Source organism: Salvelinus namaycush, chromosome 2 (assembly GCF_016432855.1).
Source record: "Salvelinus namaycush isolate Seneca chromosome 2, SaNama_1.0, whole genome shotgun sequence".
NCBI lineage: Eukaryota > Metazoa > Chordata > Actinopteri > Salmoniformes > Salmonidae > Salvelinus > Salvelinus namaycush.
Window position 1 is genome coordinate 71,262,160 of NC_052308.1, and position 15,379 is coordinate 71,277,538.

Below are 15,379 nucleotides of genomic sequence, written 5' to 3' on the forward strand. Positions count from 1 at the left end.
TCAAAGCACAGGCGAACAGAGGGTAGAGGGGTGGATGAGAGGAGGGGAGAGGAGGGGATGAGGGAGGTATAGTTTTTTCTTGTTGTGGGACTGGGTCAGGTGGGTGGATGTGTGGGTTTGAGTCGGGAGTGGGTGGGGGCGCTTGAAATATGTTCAGCAGAGCGTGTGTTATCTTTTCTCCTCGCCACTAACCATCCAACACCCTTAGCGTGTCGTCACATAGCACAGTCAGAACCTGGCGGCAGCTCAAAGGGAATGCTGGGAAATAGAATCCATATGGTGGCACTATAAAGTGCACCGCCAACCCAGAGCCTTTACCAAAAACTGGCCACGCCATCCTCAACACCAGCATCCATTCACCTACAGTCTCTCCTCACCTGTCTCCTCAGTAGCATCACTGCTCTGTTTTACCCAAGGATCCTTCCTCACACGTGACTTTCTTCAGGACTGGATACTGAAAGGGGTATGTTGATTTTCTGTGGAATTTAATGGATCCTGATTGTTATTGATCATTGCTTTAATCTCTTTTAACTTTTGAGAAGGATGTTTGGTATTTTAAGTCAATTTGCCTAACATATCATTAACCTTCATTCGTTTTGCAATGCTGGTGCCCAATTACTCTAAACCAAACTGCGTCTCTCGCCTATACCATTGAGTAAGGTGGGTGTGTTTCAGTGTCTATAAGTTGAGTGTTTCATGAAGCATGTTTTGTGCTCTCCTCGTAGGCTGGATTGACTATGAAGATCCTGGTCCATGTGGTTTTCCTGTTGCTGATAGGAGGGATTTGTTGCCAGAACAACCGCAATGCCAAACCTAGTGGCAAGTCATCTAAGAAGAACCAGGGGAACCAGAACCAGGGGGCCGAGGCAGTCCAGTCGGCCCCAGAAGATGAGCCCCATTCTGGGCCAGTGGAGTCGGGCAGGGAGGGTAACTCTGGAGGTCGGGCGGCAGCCCAGCAGTCAGCTTCACAGAACAACAAGGCTTCAGATGATATGAAGCTGCATGTCCTCAAGAACACTCAGGTCACATGCAACGATGGAACAGCGGCAGGGTAAGATTCTCTGGAAAACTATTTATGGAGGCAAATGATGGCTGTTTAGATAATATAAAAGCTCTAGAGATTGTCTTATGTCCTGAGTACAATCTATCAATTTCAGCAAAAATGGATGTGATAAGGAATCATATAGTGCCGTGAAAACACTGAAATAACTAATCAGTTGTTCATGTTTATGTATTTATCAGTGCTATTACAGCTGTTATTACACTGTAATGTGTTTTGATATTAGATAAAGTAGTAATCTAGTCCTCTCTAAGTTGGTGACGGCAAGGGGTAAATTGTTTTAATTACTATCAAAGGACTTTGAATTAGAGTTTGTGGTTGAACTTTGAAGAAATAAAATAATTCAGGAATTGTCACGTACTTTATGGTACTTAGCATAATTTTTTTGACAAGGAGTTACAATGATGAGTGATTATGGTTGGAGGATCGGCCAACACATGCCACTATATAGCAGTGTTCTCTAGGTTTCACCATTCACAGCCCTTCATCCATGTTTATTTGTGGTCCACAGGTTTTACCTAAAGGAGTTCAAAGGGAGTAAACGATGGCTGGTATTTCTGGAAGGTGTGTATTTTAAACTCATCTGGTTAATTTGATCTTGAGAGGTCAGCGCGTGGCATGTTTGCGTGACGCCCTCATCGGCATCTGGACCGGTGGTAATCTCCTTTCCCTTTTTCGTCTTTTTCGGCGGCTGTCTGTCACTCTGATTGGACGCCTCCTCTGGCATTCGCCCCTCCATCACTATGAGATATTTATGAGGATTGCGTTGTGACATCACACGTGTATTCTGAGACCTAGAACCGGATGTGTCACATCCTCTAAGAACAAACATTTCAGCAGGTTGAAATGTCACAACGTACATATCCTACATCAGAGGTACTTTGCTGTTGGATACAGGTCAACAAGTACCAAGGTATCCACTCTTTTATACGGCAAGTATCTGATTAGGTCACAAATGCCACAGTTTGTTAATGTGTTTATTTTCTCAGCAGGTGGTACGGCTCAAAAAGACTTGACTTACATTTTATTTACATTTTAGATATGCATATAAGCATAGGTATGGTTAAGATTATAACTCAAACATTAATGGACCCCAGGTGGGATTTTAGGAAGCAGTCACATAATAGCTACCGATTTATATCCCTGCCGTTTCTATTCAACAGTCCATTGCCATACATGTGCATCAGACCCCACAGACACTCCCTCAGTTCGGGAGCCTGGCCAGAGGCTAGCAGATGGAGCTGCAGGTGGATGCCTCAGTTACCCTCCCTCTCCCATTCCTCTCAGGCCTCTGAAAGGGGCTAACAAGGGGGTCTCCCTTTCTGAGCTTCTGAAACCGGATGTGAGAAGCTAATATTAGTGTCTTATTTTTAGGCGGTTGGTGCTGCTACAACAAAGACTCCTGCGATACCAGATATAAAAATATCCCACGACTCATGACCTCATCCGACTGGCCCCAAACGCGCAAAGGTAGGTAGGGGTCCTTCTGTTTTAGAATGCATCCTCGTCATTCATCATACATGTTTTACATGGGCGTCCAAGTTTGGTCCCATTCCCAATATACATTGTGTCATGGGTTGTTGATTGTCATATGACATCAGTGTTGTGTCCTACTGTATGTCCAATGAGAGGTCACCACTGTCTCTGCTTGACTTTCTATTGGTTGCTTTACAGGAAGTGGAATATTGTCAGCCCAGGCGGAAGAAAACCCTCATTGGTATAACACTAATATTGTGTAAGTATGCTTGTTAACACGCTGGTTGTTGTATGTTACCGGTACATGTTGTCCTACATACTGTACTGCTAACTAAAGTTCTCAGGATCTGTGTGATTGAAGAAGCCAACTGCAGGCTGAGATGATGAATATCAAACATGACAGGTTGCTTCACAATGAGGGATGGACCTCTCATGTAGGTCCCATTAATACTATTACATATGTACATGAGTACGTGTGAGAGAGTGTGTGAGAGAGTGTGTGAGAGAGTGTGTGAGAGAGTGTGTGAGAGAGTGTGTGTGAGAGTGTGTGTGTGTGTGTGTGTGTGTGTGTGTGTGTGTGTGTGTGTGTGTGTGTGTGTGTGTGTGTGTGTGTGTGTGAGTGAGAGTGTGTGTGTGTGTGTGTGTGTGAGTGAGAGTGTGTGTGAGAGTGTGTGTGAGTGAGTGTGTGGCTCTGACCCAGCTGTGTATCTCCTCTTCTGCAGATTCATCCCGTACTGCTCCAGCGACGTGTGGAGTGGCACAGGGCCCACAGCCACCAAGGAGAGGAGAGGCCCGGGAAAAGAGAAGGAGAAAGATGCCAGTAGGTCCTCTCACCACCAGCAGATCCTCATTATTCTCCTCAACACGAAAGCCATTTCAATACGGTGGTTTGTTCTATTGATTGCATATCTATATTTCCCTCCAGTTGAGTATACCTTCATGGGATCCCTGATCATCCGTGAGGTCATCAAAGACCTAGTCCCTAAAGGCATCAAACAGGCCAAGGTTGTCATGCTGGCTGGCACAAGGTGAGTTCCTCTCCTCTGCTTTGGGTCTGTTCCCAATCTAGCCCCGTTGTCTGGCACCATCTGTCTCCGCTACCCATCTCCACACACTCACACACATTGACAGAGTGAGTCTATTTTAGGACGTCCTGTAACTGTTGTCTACCATAAAGATGTTTACGATCCCTGCTGTCCTGTATTGGCCGTAGAGTGTGGGACAATGACATAATGTCTATTAGGGGCCTCTTCCATAAAAAGGAGGACACAGTTCTGGAGATTCTTCCCAGGTTAGCAACATGTTTGGTGGGACACCCTGAGGACTAAAACAAGAACACACAGTTAAGTCTGACTGTGACAGTATAGCATTATTGTGGCTAGTTGTCGGCCATTTTGGCTCCAATTGGCAGTGTGCCAATGCGGGGAAACGGTCACAGACACAGACCTTTTTACCCAGTTTCTTTGCTCCCCTGCAGTGCTGGAGGGACGGGAGTGCTACTGAACATTGAGAGGGTGTCCAGTCAGCTGGAGCAGCTGGGGGCAGAGGCGCAGGTTCGAGGCCTGGTGGATTCGGGCTGGTTTCTGGAGAGTAAACAGCAGAGGGTTCCTGACTGCCCAGACAGTGTCTCCTGCTCACCTGTAGACGCCATCAAGAGAGGACTCAAGTAAAGCACACCTGTCTCTCTCCCTTCAGCTTATCCATGTCTCTATGACCTTTATAATGACAGATGCCCTGAACAAAGCATTGCATCTCATCACACTTGTAGCTTTATTTCTATTGGCTTGAAGTTCAACAATAGTTTTAGCATATAACAGTTGCCCTGTCTATGTTCAATGCGCACTAGAAGTCATTTTTACTCCAATGGCTGTTTTCTTAGGCTGTGGAATGGGGTGGTCCCAGACAAGTGTCGGCAGCAGTACAAGAAAGGAGAGGAGTGGCAGTGCTTCTTCAGCCACAAACTCTACTCCTCCCTGACCTGTGAGTGTCTTTACTACCTACCATCACCTTGTAAGAATGTATCTTTCATCTATCAAAGCTGAAGGGTCATGAATCAGAATGCTAGTAAACTTTATGTCCATCATGTTATCCATCAAGATGCCAATAAATGTTATGTCCCTCATGTTACTCAATAAAACACTTATAGGTACAAGCAACACCCTAACTCTGTTCTCATACTGTGTGTGTGTGTGTGTGTGTGTGTGTGTGTGTGTGTGTGTGTGTGTGTGTGTGTGTGTGTGTGTGTGTGTGTGTGTGTCATAGCCCCTCTGTTTGTGGTGCAGTGGCTGTTTGATGAGGAGCAGTTGAGAGTGGAGAATATCTACCTGGGGGGTCAGACCCTGTCAGAACAGCAGTGGACCTACATGCAGAACCTGGGAAAGGATATCAAGAACTCACTCAAAGATGTCACGTAAGTGTGCAGCTGCAGCGACGGAAGTGACTGTGGAATGTGGTAGACAGCTGAGATTGAGATTGATCCATGACATATAGGCCAAGAATTCACAAAACCTAAGTTTCGTGATCAAAACAAGTATTTGATACACGCAAACCCAGCAGTGTTGCAGTTCTTGACACACTCAAACCGGTGTGTTTTTTTGTCACCAACTACCATACCCTGTTCAAAGGCACTTAAATGTTTTGTCTTGCCCATTCACCCTCAATGGCACACTTACACAAACCATGTTTACATTTCTTAAGGCTTAAAAAAAGTTATTAACCTGTCTCCCATTCGTCTACACTGATTGAAGTGGATTTAACAGGTGACATCAATAAGGGATCATAGCTTTCACCTGGATTCACCTGGTCAGTCTGTCATGGAAAGACTAGGTGTTCTTAATGTTTTGTACTGTCAGTGTATACTATTGATCAGCTGAAATGGAAGATTAGCAAAAATGAATCAACAGCAATATTCTCCACATGTTTCCAACACTATCAAAGATGTCACGCTGCTCAGTTCTGACGTTATGCTGTGGTGTGTGTTGCAGGGCTGTGTTCGCACCCTCCTGCCTGGCCCACACATTGATCACTAAAAGGTAGGACATCTGACTCCCTGGGGGCCCTGAAAAGCACATCCACTGTCCCCTCTACCCCTCACCCCTACCCTGACCCATCTCTACCCAGTGAGCTCATGCTACTCTTTTTGTGTAGCTCGTTCATCAAACCGCATTCTGCGTGTCACTGAATGACATTTCACACTTTCACTAACCCCCCAGCACGCTTTACACACCCGCACGCACGCACGCACGCACGCACACACCCACATACACACACACGCACCCACGCACCCACACACCCACACGCATGCACGCACACACACACACACACGCACCCACCCACCCACCTACATACATACACACAAACTTGCACAAACAAACTCAGCCCTTTAAGCAAGCAAACACATACACACTTAAAAGGGAACACACACACACTCATAAAATCACGCACACTTAACACACAAACCTCTCCAGCTGGACATAGGGTCAGTGACAGGGCAGAAGGTGGAGCCTATGTTACGGTAAAGGGCAGGGTTGGAGATGGGAAGAGTGATTAGCTCAGGGTTGTAAGGGGAGGAGCTGGTTTGCCAGTCATACTAGTGTGAGGTAGGTGGATCATATTTTCACAGTTTTGTAATCTAATGCAGGGCTATGTTGATGGTGGTTATGGTGGTGGTGTTGGAGGCAGGACACATGGAGGGCACAGCTGGGGAACCAATTGAGACAGCCTGCCAAGGCAAACTGCTTGTGAGAAGATACAGGGCTCAAGTGGCACAACACGCTCTCTCTCTTCTCACAGTTACCTACTTCAATCATCTCCCCTTTCTCTGGCACCCATTCACTCCCTCTCTCTCTCTCTCTCTCTCTCTCTCTCTCTCTCTCTCTCTCTCTCTCTCTCTCCTTCCCTCCCCTTTTCTCTCTCTCTCTCTCTCTCTCTCTCTCTCTCTCTCTCTCTCTCTCTCTCTCTCTCTCTCTCTCTCTCTCTCTCTCTCTCTCTCTCCCCCTCTCCTTCTCTCCCTCGTTCTTTATATTAGTAACTGGATGACGTTTCAAGTCAAAGGCACCTCCCTGCCCCGGGCTCTGCAGTGCTGGGATAAGAGTTTCCAAGAAGCCAACCGTAACAGCAAGACCCCCCTGAAGGGCTGTCCCTTCCACCTGATCGACACCTGCCACTGGCCCCAGTGCAACCCCACCTGCCCAGCCTTGGTGGACCAGGCCACCCAGCAGGAGCTCACCCTGCTCCAGATGTTAGTGGGCATGGGCCTTGACCTCCAGAAACTAGGCCTGGACCTCAGGAGGGACAGTAGCTCTATAACTAGCATGGTCAGTAACGGTGGCTAAGACAAGGAGTATAGAAGCCCACTCTCTGGCTTAGTAAAGGGAAATTTTTTATGAGTTATGACGTAACCATGAAAGGTACAGAATCTGGTTACTTCTCTTGTGCCGCTCAGCCATTCCATTGTGCTCCACTGTTACCATGCCGTCTTGACCGGTGGGTATGTCACTGGGCTTACAGTATGTCTGTCTGTAACGTTACAGTTTGCCTCCAGGATCCCTCTCCTGGACAGTTTAAAGAGGGGAGGGGAGTGATTCCAATTTACCTCTGGGTTGTGTCTCACATTTGATTTGGTTCAAGGGAGAACGAGGAGTGCCAGGTACCTGTAGCTAACCAGTCAGACACCAAACCTGCAACACACTTTCACCCAACTACATGTACTATACAAAACTTCAACAACATTTTGTGAAGTGAAACGTACTGCTTTTGAGGATTTTTGAATAAGCTATTGGCACATTTTTATCATCTTGCCAACATAGGACTGGTACAGTATTCAGAGGAAATGTACATTTTAATGTAGATGGTTGATTGGAAGGATATATTATATGAATCTGCTATTTTAGATCCATGTCCAAGCTCAAACACTGCCAGAGAATGAAGGACACTTGCAGTGCCTAGACCATTCTCTAACACACACACACACACACACACACACACACACACACACACACACACACACACACACACACACACACACACACACACACACACACACACACACACACACACACACACACACACACACACACACACACACACACACACACACAGCCTACAGTTTATATTTCCCACATTTCTACTGCTGCTGCAATTACAACGTTGACTTTTTAGATATATATAAATATATATTTGATATGCATGTGAAGTAAGGGATGTTTGATCTTGCAAAAGTGGCCCAAATGAAGAGTAATTGTCATACTTTATAATATTGTATATTATCAAGAGAAGGTCGTGGCCATCTCTTCTTTCTTTGAGTTTACCGTGAAGTGTGTTTGAACCTATTGTATCTTCCCATGGACCCTTTAAGTGATGTTTCCTCTTCAAAAACACTGTAGTCGATACTACTCAGCTAGTGTGTCATGTACTGTAATATCTACATAATTTACATCATTAAAGATTCATTTAATGTGATTATATCTAATCTATTGTATGGTAATTATAATCAGAATTGTTTGATTTGCTACTGTTTTAATGAACCCTATTTTGCTTGAAGTATTTACCTTGTAAGGCATTATATAGTGGATGTATGTTGAATTGAATACAGAACAATGAATAAAAGGTTGGATTATCCTTGAAAACCTGTTCAGAGTGAGCTTTGTTACTTTTTCTTTGATTGAACCTCCTGTCATTAAATCATTATTATTTTAAATTCGTTCTCAAATTCTCAAGCTCTGAGATTTAAAGAAAAACCTCCATCAGGTTTCAATAAAGCATAATCTACTCTGTAGTCCTACTGGTAAAACATCATACTGTATTTATTTTCCACACTCCAACCACTAGTTGGCGATCTTTTAGATTTAAACCAAAGCCCCACATAAGATACTATAGTTTGAAAAGGGATTACAGACTCCCCAACTACTACTGTAAATATGAAAAGAGAGACATCAGAGATGTTTCAGAAAGACTGTAATATGTTTTTGACGTTTAAATTTTCTTACCGACACATTTAAAATATCTTGGTAAATTTGTCTTTAATTTAGAAATCTCTAGTTCTTGCACAAATATAATCAGCAATATGAATTGATTGCTTCTATTTTATCAACTTGGAAGTTTGTTTGCATTAGACTAAAGGGTAAATAAAGTAAGGAGACTGTAAAATAAGGATGCATTTGCATCTAAATCACTGTCTGAATAAATATAATGTATATATTTAATTATCAACTTTATTTTGTATCAAGTTTTCTAAACCCAGTGGTTTTCAGCTGGTAATCGCATGAAGTAGTCGTAAAAAATCTTAGTTTTTGACCATAATGCATCGCTAGGTCTTCCTACTTCCTCTTTCCGCCATATTGCAGAACCGGTAAGGGCCCCCTCTAAAATCTCATTGTCAATCTTTCCCAAATCTAACCCATCCAGCCGTCTAAAACACAATTTATGAAATTATATAAACGTTTAATAATGTACTAATGTCATGAAATGGTAATTGTGTCGATATGTTGTGAGATGTTGGTGTTTTGCCTTGTGATTCGTAAAGTCCCCATCATTGTCCGTTTTACTGGTGTGTTGTATCGGTAACTAGAGCATATGAATAAAACCCGACAATTAATACTGCTAGGCTAATTACGTTGTGTTTTTAAGTAGTCGATACATTTTCTTTATTGTCAAGATATGGTATAAATGTTGAATAGTACAGTCTGGTTGGCCAACCAACTCTTCTGGCTAGCTTGGCCCGTACATGTAGTCTTTCCATGCGTGGTAGACAGTCACGATGGTGGTGGTTAAACGTGTCTGCATGGTCGTGCAAACCTCTTCTAATTTCTTATCAAAGGACCTAACGCTTGTCCCAGTTTTGAAATTGTTGGCGCTAGCGTTAGCCATTCGAATGTTACGTCTTGGCCAGTGAAATGTAGACGGTTAGCGCTAACCAGGTAATTTGGATAGCTAGCATAATGTCTATCGAGGTTGCTACCTTAGTATGTAACTTAGCCTTCTATTTTCTTCACCAAAGTAATCACGTAACGTTAGCTAACCAGGTAGTTGGGCAATACTTTGCTAGGCAATATCTTGGCTAACGTTAGGTAAGCCTATACTCAAATTGTCATTGCATACTCAATGTTGTCCATCTACCTACATTTGAGCTAGCTTACAATCAGTTTGTTGGCTGACTTATTTGTCAAGTCAATAGCTAGCTAGACTAGGCAGCTAACGTTAGCTTGCCAGTTTCACAGCATGTTATTAGGAGAACAAACCACTATTAGACTGTTAACTATTAACTAGTTAGCTGGGCAGTAGTTGGCTGCCTTACAACTCCTAAACTAATTAACTTTTTTATGCATCTCTGATCAACAGGCATCATGGTGCGCATGAACGTTCTTGCGGATGCGCTCAAAAGCATCAACAATGCTGAGAAACGTGGGAAACGCCAGGTTCTGATCCGGCCGTGTTCGAAGGTCATTGTACGTTTCCTGACCGTCATGATGAAGCACGGTGAGTTACTGAAATGTATCATCTGTTTTGTAAGTGGTATGGGCCCAGTCAAGGGGGAGGTCAACAAGATGTGCAGGTGTCAGTTACAGGTAGGACCATGAGCCTGCATAACCCGCTTCCCCACTGGTTGAGGGATCTGAGTTCAAGCCCTGTAACATCCTGTCGACAATGCTGTGTGTCTGTACTTGGTTTTGATTCCCTGCCTCCCTTGTTTCCCCAGGTTACATTGGTGAGTTTGAGATCATCGACGACCACAGAGCTGGGAAAATTGTCGTCAATCTCACTGGCAGGCTGAACAAGGTAAAAAACGTTCAATATACTGCATCACAAGGACTACCAACAGACCCTTTGAGTGCCATTCTACTTCATTTTACTCATCTTTTGTATTGGGGTAGATCGATAGACTATCTGACCCCTCTGTTTTGCTCATCTTCTCTGACATCTTTTTCTCTTGCACATATTCTGCATTGTGGCATTATCAGCCTACCTGCGTAATTGTATATTTGCATCTGGCACTTCTAATCTTTCTTTTGCTCATTTCAGTGTGGTGTGATCAGCCCTCGTTTTGACCTCCAGTTGAAGGATCTGGAGAAGTGGCAGAACAACCTCCTGCCCTCAAGACAGTTTGGGTGAGAATCAGTCAGCAGCGCCCTAATGGTGGCATGAATGTTGGAGTGGCCGTATCACGGTTGTGCAGTGGAACTTTGTGAACAGGGAGGTATTCATCAGTGGCGACTTTGTTTGCTACGGTGTTTCACATATGAATGCATCTCTTGATGTCGTGTTTATGTGCTCCTTTGGGGTGTATGAAAGTGTGCCCCGGGTTTCACAGACTTTAAATCTCTGAACGTTTATTTGGATGTCAAAGCAACTAAACTAATCGCCTTTTATTTCCGTGCCTGAATGTTCAGCTTCCGATAACATTGAGAGCAAGCAAATGCAGCATTAGTCTAGTATTTATAGATGCTGGCTGAGTTGGAGATTGGAACAGTCCTTGAAATGCACTTTCTTTGAAAAGATGAGGGCAGCCTGGGCAACGGGGAACTAAAACCTTTATCATAAGTCAAGGATGGGCAACTTGGGTCCCTGGGACTGAGTGTCCTCTGTGTGCTCCCACTTTCTGAATGCATCCATGGAAATATGATTGCTGCAGCCTCTTGAACAGGATTTGACCTGCATGTAGGAAAGGGGGTGAATATGGTTGATTGAGTATGTACTGACAATATCACTATGTGCATGAAATTGCTCTCAGCTTTACTTTAACCTCACTAGGGTATGTGGGACGGTAGCGTCCCACCTCGTCAACAGCCAGTGACTGCAGGGCGCCAAATTCAAAACAACAGAAATCCCAAAATTAAAATTCCTCAAACATACAAGTATTTTACACCATTTTAAAGATACACTTGTTGTAAATCCATCCACAGTGTTCAATTTCAAAAAGGCTTTACGACGAAAGCACACCAAACGATTATGTTAGGTCAGAGCCGAGTCACAGAAAAACAGCAATTTTTCCAGCCAAAGAGAGGAGTCACAAAAAGCAGAAATAGAGATAAAATGAATGACTAACCTTTGATCTTCATCAGATGACACTCATAGGACTTCATGTTACACAATACATGTATGTTTTGTTCGGTAAAGTTCATATTTATATCCAAAAATCTGAGTTTACATTGGCGCGTTATGTTCAGTAGTTTCAAAACATCCAGTGATTTTGCAGAGAGCCACATCAATTTACAGAAATACTCATAATAAACATTGCTAAAAGATACAACTGTTATGCATGGAATTTTAGATCCACTTCTCCTTAATGCAACAAAAAAATATATATCTTGACAGAAAAAGCACACCATGCAATAATCTGAGTACAGCGCTCAGAGCCCAAAGAACCCAAACAGATATCCGCCATGTTGTGTAGTCAACAGAAGTCAGAAATAGCATTATAAATATTCACTTTGATGATCTTCATCAGAATGCACTCCCAGGAATCCCAGTTCCACAAATGTTTGTTTTGTTCGATAATGTCCATTTATGTCCAAATACCTCCTTTTTGTTCGCGCGTTTAGCCCAGTAATCAAAATTCATGAGGCGCGATCACTAGGTGCAGACAAAGTCAAAAAGTTACGTTATAGTCTGTAGAAACATGTCAAATGATGTATATCAATCTTTAGGATGTTTTTAACAAATCTTCAATAATGTTCCAACCGGAGAATTCCTTTGTCTTCAGAAAGGCAATGGACGCAAGCTAACTATCACGTGAACGCTCATGGTCAGCTCGTGGCTCTCTGGCAGACCTCTAACTCATTCCCCTCTCATTCGCCCCCACCTCACAGTAGAAGCATCAAACAAGGTTCTAAAGACTGTTCACATCTAGTGGAAGCCTTAGGTAGTGCAATATGACCCCATAGACACTGTGTATTCGATAGGCAAAGAGTTGAAAAACTACAAACCTCAGATTTCCCACTTCCTGGTTGGATTTTTTCTCGGGTTTTTGCCTGCCATATGAGTTATGTTATACTCACAGACCTCATTCAAACAGTTTTAGAAACTTCAGAGTGTTTTCTATCCAAATCTACTAATTATATGCATGTTCTAGCTTTTATGGCTGAGTAGCAGGCAGTTTAATTTGGGCCCGCTTTTCATCCAAAATTCCCAATGCTGCCCCCTACCCTAGAGAAGTTAAGTCCAATGGTGGATGTGGTGAGGGCACGGTCACAGATTTATTGATATGTGTGGACTGATAAATCCAATGGGTGTGTCACAATGACTCGTCCGCAACTATGGGGAAAAACCGACGGGGCTGGCTTAGGTTGTTGACATGTGGGACTGTATTTTTTCCCAATGTTTATTGAAAACCTACATTTGCATAATAAGCACTTGTCTCTCAAATACATTGCTACAGTGGTTGGCTAGCTTGTCAACTTAAGCCATTAGCAATGACGTGAAATCAGTCAAAATACATCAAAACAAGACATGGCATCAAGAACGAGATGAACTAGCTGAAACAAGTCACGATTCCCCACAGGGCAGTTTCTTGTTATTCTTGCTAGCTATCTGGCCATCCACAACAATGCTTCGACTTCTGCCCCATTTAAAGCATGTGCATCGTTTTCTTGCTGTTGTCAGCTAACCCATCTATAGTTGGCGCATTTTGGCATTCCATCTGTGGCGTTTACCTGTGTCAGTCTGCCATAGAAAACCTTTGAAGGCTACAGGCGGAAAAGTCATGCTATTTGTATTTGAGCAATATAATTGGCAGTTCATTCAACTTCAACTCGCAACTTCTTGAAATCCACCGTACATGAGGCGTTCACATGGCACACAAACTGTCAAGAGTAAAAATAAGCATTTATCAAGCCACTCGCTGCGCTTATTTGTTTTAGGGGAAGTGATTTACAAAAGTAAACCTTCAATACTGCAAAAATTGCAATAGGTGGCGACTATTGATAGTCTGCAAAAAGACAGCTACAAAAAGATACCTAGCATTTGTCTTGGCTGTAGCCATGTCAATATCTCTTTTGAAAGCCCTCGTCTTAAACGGGTAACGTCCTATTCCTTAAATTGATGTACTTTAGAAACCGCACTTTATATAATTAATGCAATTTTAAAGAATAGAATGTCTTTCATTGCTACATTATATTACACAGATTTTTATTATATGCCATCATCATCAGCTAAATAGAGCGAAAGCATGTCAACCTAGGTCTTGCATGAGTCTACTGCATTTATAAACTACCCCATATCCAGGCCAGTGAGGGGAAAAGGGCTCGTGTTGGACCCTGGTTGGTTCTCATTTGATGTGACTTAGCGCACTTACATGGTTTGCGCTATTGAAGATGGACTGAATTTTGGCGACATGATCGGGGTTCGTACGGTCATGAAAATCCTGGAAAGGTCATGGAATTTTAAAATGGTGTCCAGGATCCCAAAAGTTTAGGGCAAGTTTGAATTTTATTTCTGGTCATGTAATTTGTTTAGGAATGGTGTAAATATCTACATCAGACAGGATCAAAATTACACTTAAGCGTGTCTGTGTTTGCGAGCATCACCTGCATGTGCGAGAAGTGTGGGCCGTTGCTCAAGTAGAGAGACAGTCGGACATTGCAGCAGCAGGTAGGCCTAGTCTATAAAATATAATCGAGAAAAGACTAGGTAGCCAATTCCAAACATCTTGTACCCTCTAACGGTTTAGCAAAGGATAGTGTGTATTAATGTTTTTATCATGTTCAAAAATACTTTCCTCTGACACTTGCGAATAAGGCCATGCAAAGTTGATTCACTTAACAATTAGTTTCATTTGAATTATTTTTGCAGAAACAAATGATTCACTTTGCCATTGTATTAGTTGGGATTCGAATCAAGATTATTTGTGAATCCTAAACATTAATTTTAGGAACTTGTTTTGTATATACTTCCAGTTGATTCGGGCATCCAATGTATGGGACATTGAAACTCAATAGATGCTAGACAGCCTGCAAAGTAAACACTTCTAAGATAAATATGACTAAACTCAAGAAGCTACATTTCCTGAAGACATTGTGGGGTTGATTCAGATGAATACAACGATTAGTAGCCTACACAGCCATTTGATATATTGAATGAGCAAATTATTTCAAAAGGCATAAGATGAATTTGGTTGTAATGTTTTTCATAAAGGGTGGGCAACCATCCTCCAGGAGAGCTAATGGGTGTGCAGGCTTTTATTGTCTCAACTGTTCCTTGCGTTTCATGGTCTTAGTCTATTAATGTGAAATGTACTTTTGTTCTGCAATTTCCCTACTGCTTGCCATAAATGAATTTAATTCTGCCTGTTGTGAGTGTTTATAAACTCATGTCTTACACACCTTGTCTGTTTCTTCAGATACATTGTGCTGACCACCTCAGCTGGCATCATGGACCACGAAGAAGCCAGACGAAAACACACAGGAGGGAAAATTCTTGGATTCTTTTTCTAAAATGTAAAGAACTGCAAAATAAAACACCAAATCCAGTGGACTGGACTTTGTATTTTGTCTTATTAGATTGCTACAGTCAAAAGCTTTTTTTTTATGTATTGGTACAATGAGAATGACGAATGAGTCATATTTATACTGAACAAAAATATAAATGTGACTATTTCAAAGGTTTTACTGAGTTCGTATTAGAAAATCAGTGAATTGAAATAATTAATTAGGACCTAATCTATGGATTTCAAAGAGGGATCTGTTGGTCAAATACCTTTTAATAATAAAAGTAGGGGCGTGGTTCAGAACCAGCCAGTATCTTGTGTGACTACCATTTGCCGCATGGAGTTGATCAGGCTGTTGATTGTGGAATGGTGTCCCACTCAATGGCTGTGCGAAGTTACTGGATATTGCCGGGAACTGGAAC

At 42.7% G+C, this 15,379-nt stretch overlaps 2 protein-coding genes across 2 annotated transcripts; both read left to right on the forward strand.

Moving 5' to 3' along the window:
• The first annotated feature begins 737 nt into the window (after positions 1-737).
• LOC120027846 (carboxylesterase notum2-like) lies at positions 738-6,870 on the forward strand. The gene is made up of 11 exons (XM_038972922.1): positions 738-1,051; positions 1,572-1,624; positions 2,435-2,530; positions 2,735-2,795; positions 3,259-3,352; positions 3,467-3,564; positions 4,014-4,202; positions 4,416-4,516; positions 4,799-4,946; positions 5,521-5,568; positions 6,564-6,870. Exons 1-11 carry the CDS (start codon positions 738-740, stop codon positions 6,868-6,870), a joined length of 1,509 nt encoding a protein of 502 aa, XP_038828850.1.
• A 1,965-nt stretch (positions 6,871-8,835) lies between these two features.
• LOC120017567 (40S ribosomal protein S15a) lies at positions 8,836-15,004 on the forward strand. The gene is made up of 5 exons (XM_038960409.1): positions 8,836-8,885; positions 9,875-10,012; positions 10,233-10,312; positions 10,556-10,641; positions 14,871-15,004. Exons 2-5 carry the CDS (start codon positions 9,880-9,882, stop codon positions 14,962-14,964), a joined length of 393 nt encoding a protein of 130 aa, XP_038816337.1. The 5' UTR covers positions 8,836-8,885; positions 9,875-9,879; the 3' UTR covers positions 14,965-15,004.
• The last annotated feature ends 375 nt before the right edge of the window (positions 15,005-15,379 follow it).

Excerpts from the sequence above, each read along its gene's own strand:
- LOC120027846 (XM_038972922.1), top strand. The coding sequence starts at position 738 with ATGAAGATCCTGGTCCATGTGGTTTTCCTGTTGCTGATAGGAGGGATT. Across the intron at positions 4,203-4,415 it reads GCCATCAAGAGAGGACTCAA|GCTGTGGAATGGGGTGGTCC; the intron begins GTAAAGCACACC and ends CTGTTTTCTTAG. Across the intron at positions 4,947-5,520 it reads AACTCACTCAAAGATGTCAC|GGCTGTGTTCGCACCCTCCT; the intron begins GTAAGTGTGCAG and ends TGTGTGTTGCAG.
- LOC120017567 (XM_038960409.1), top strand. The coding sequence starts at position 9,880 with ATGGTGCGCATGAACGTTCTTGCGGATGCGCTCAAAAGCATCAACAAT. Across the intron at positions 10,013-10,232 it reads GACCGTCATGATGAAGCACG|GTTACATTGGTGAGTTTGAG; the intron begins GTGAGTTACTGA and ends TTGTTTCCCCAG. Across the intron at positions 10,642-14,870 it reads CTGCCCTCAAGACAGTTTGG|ATACATTGTGCTGACCACCT; the intron begins GTGAGAATCAGT and ends CTGTTTCTTCAG.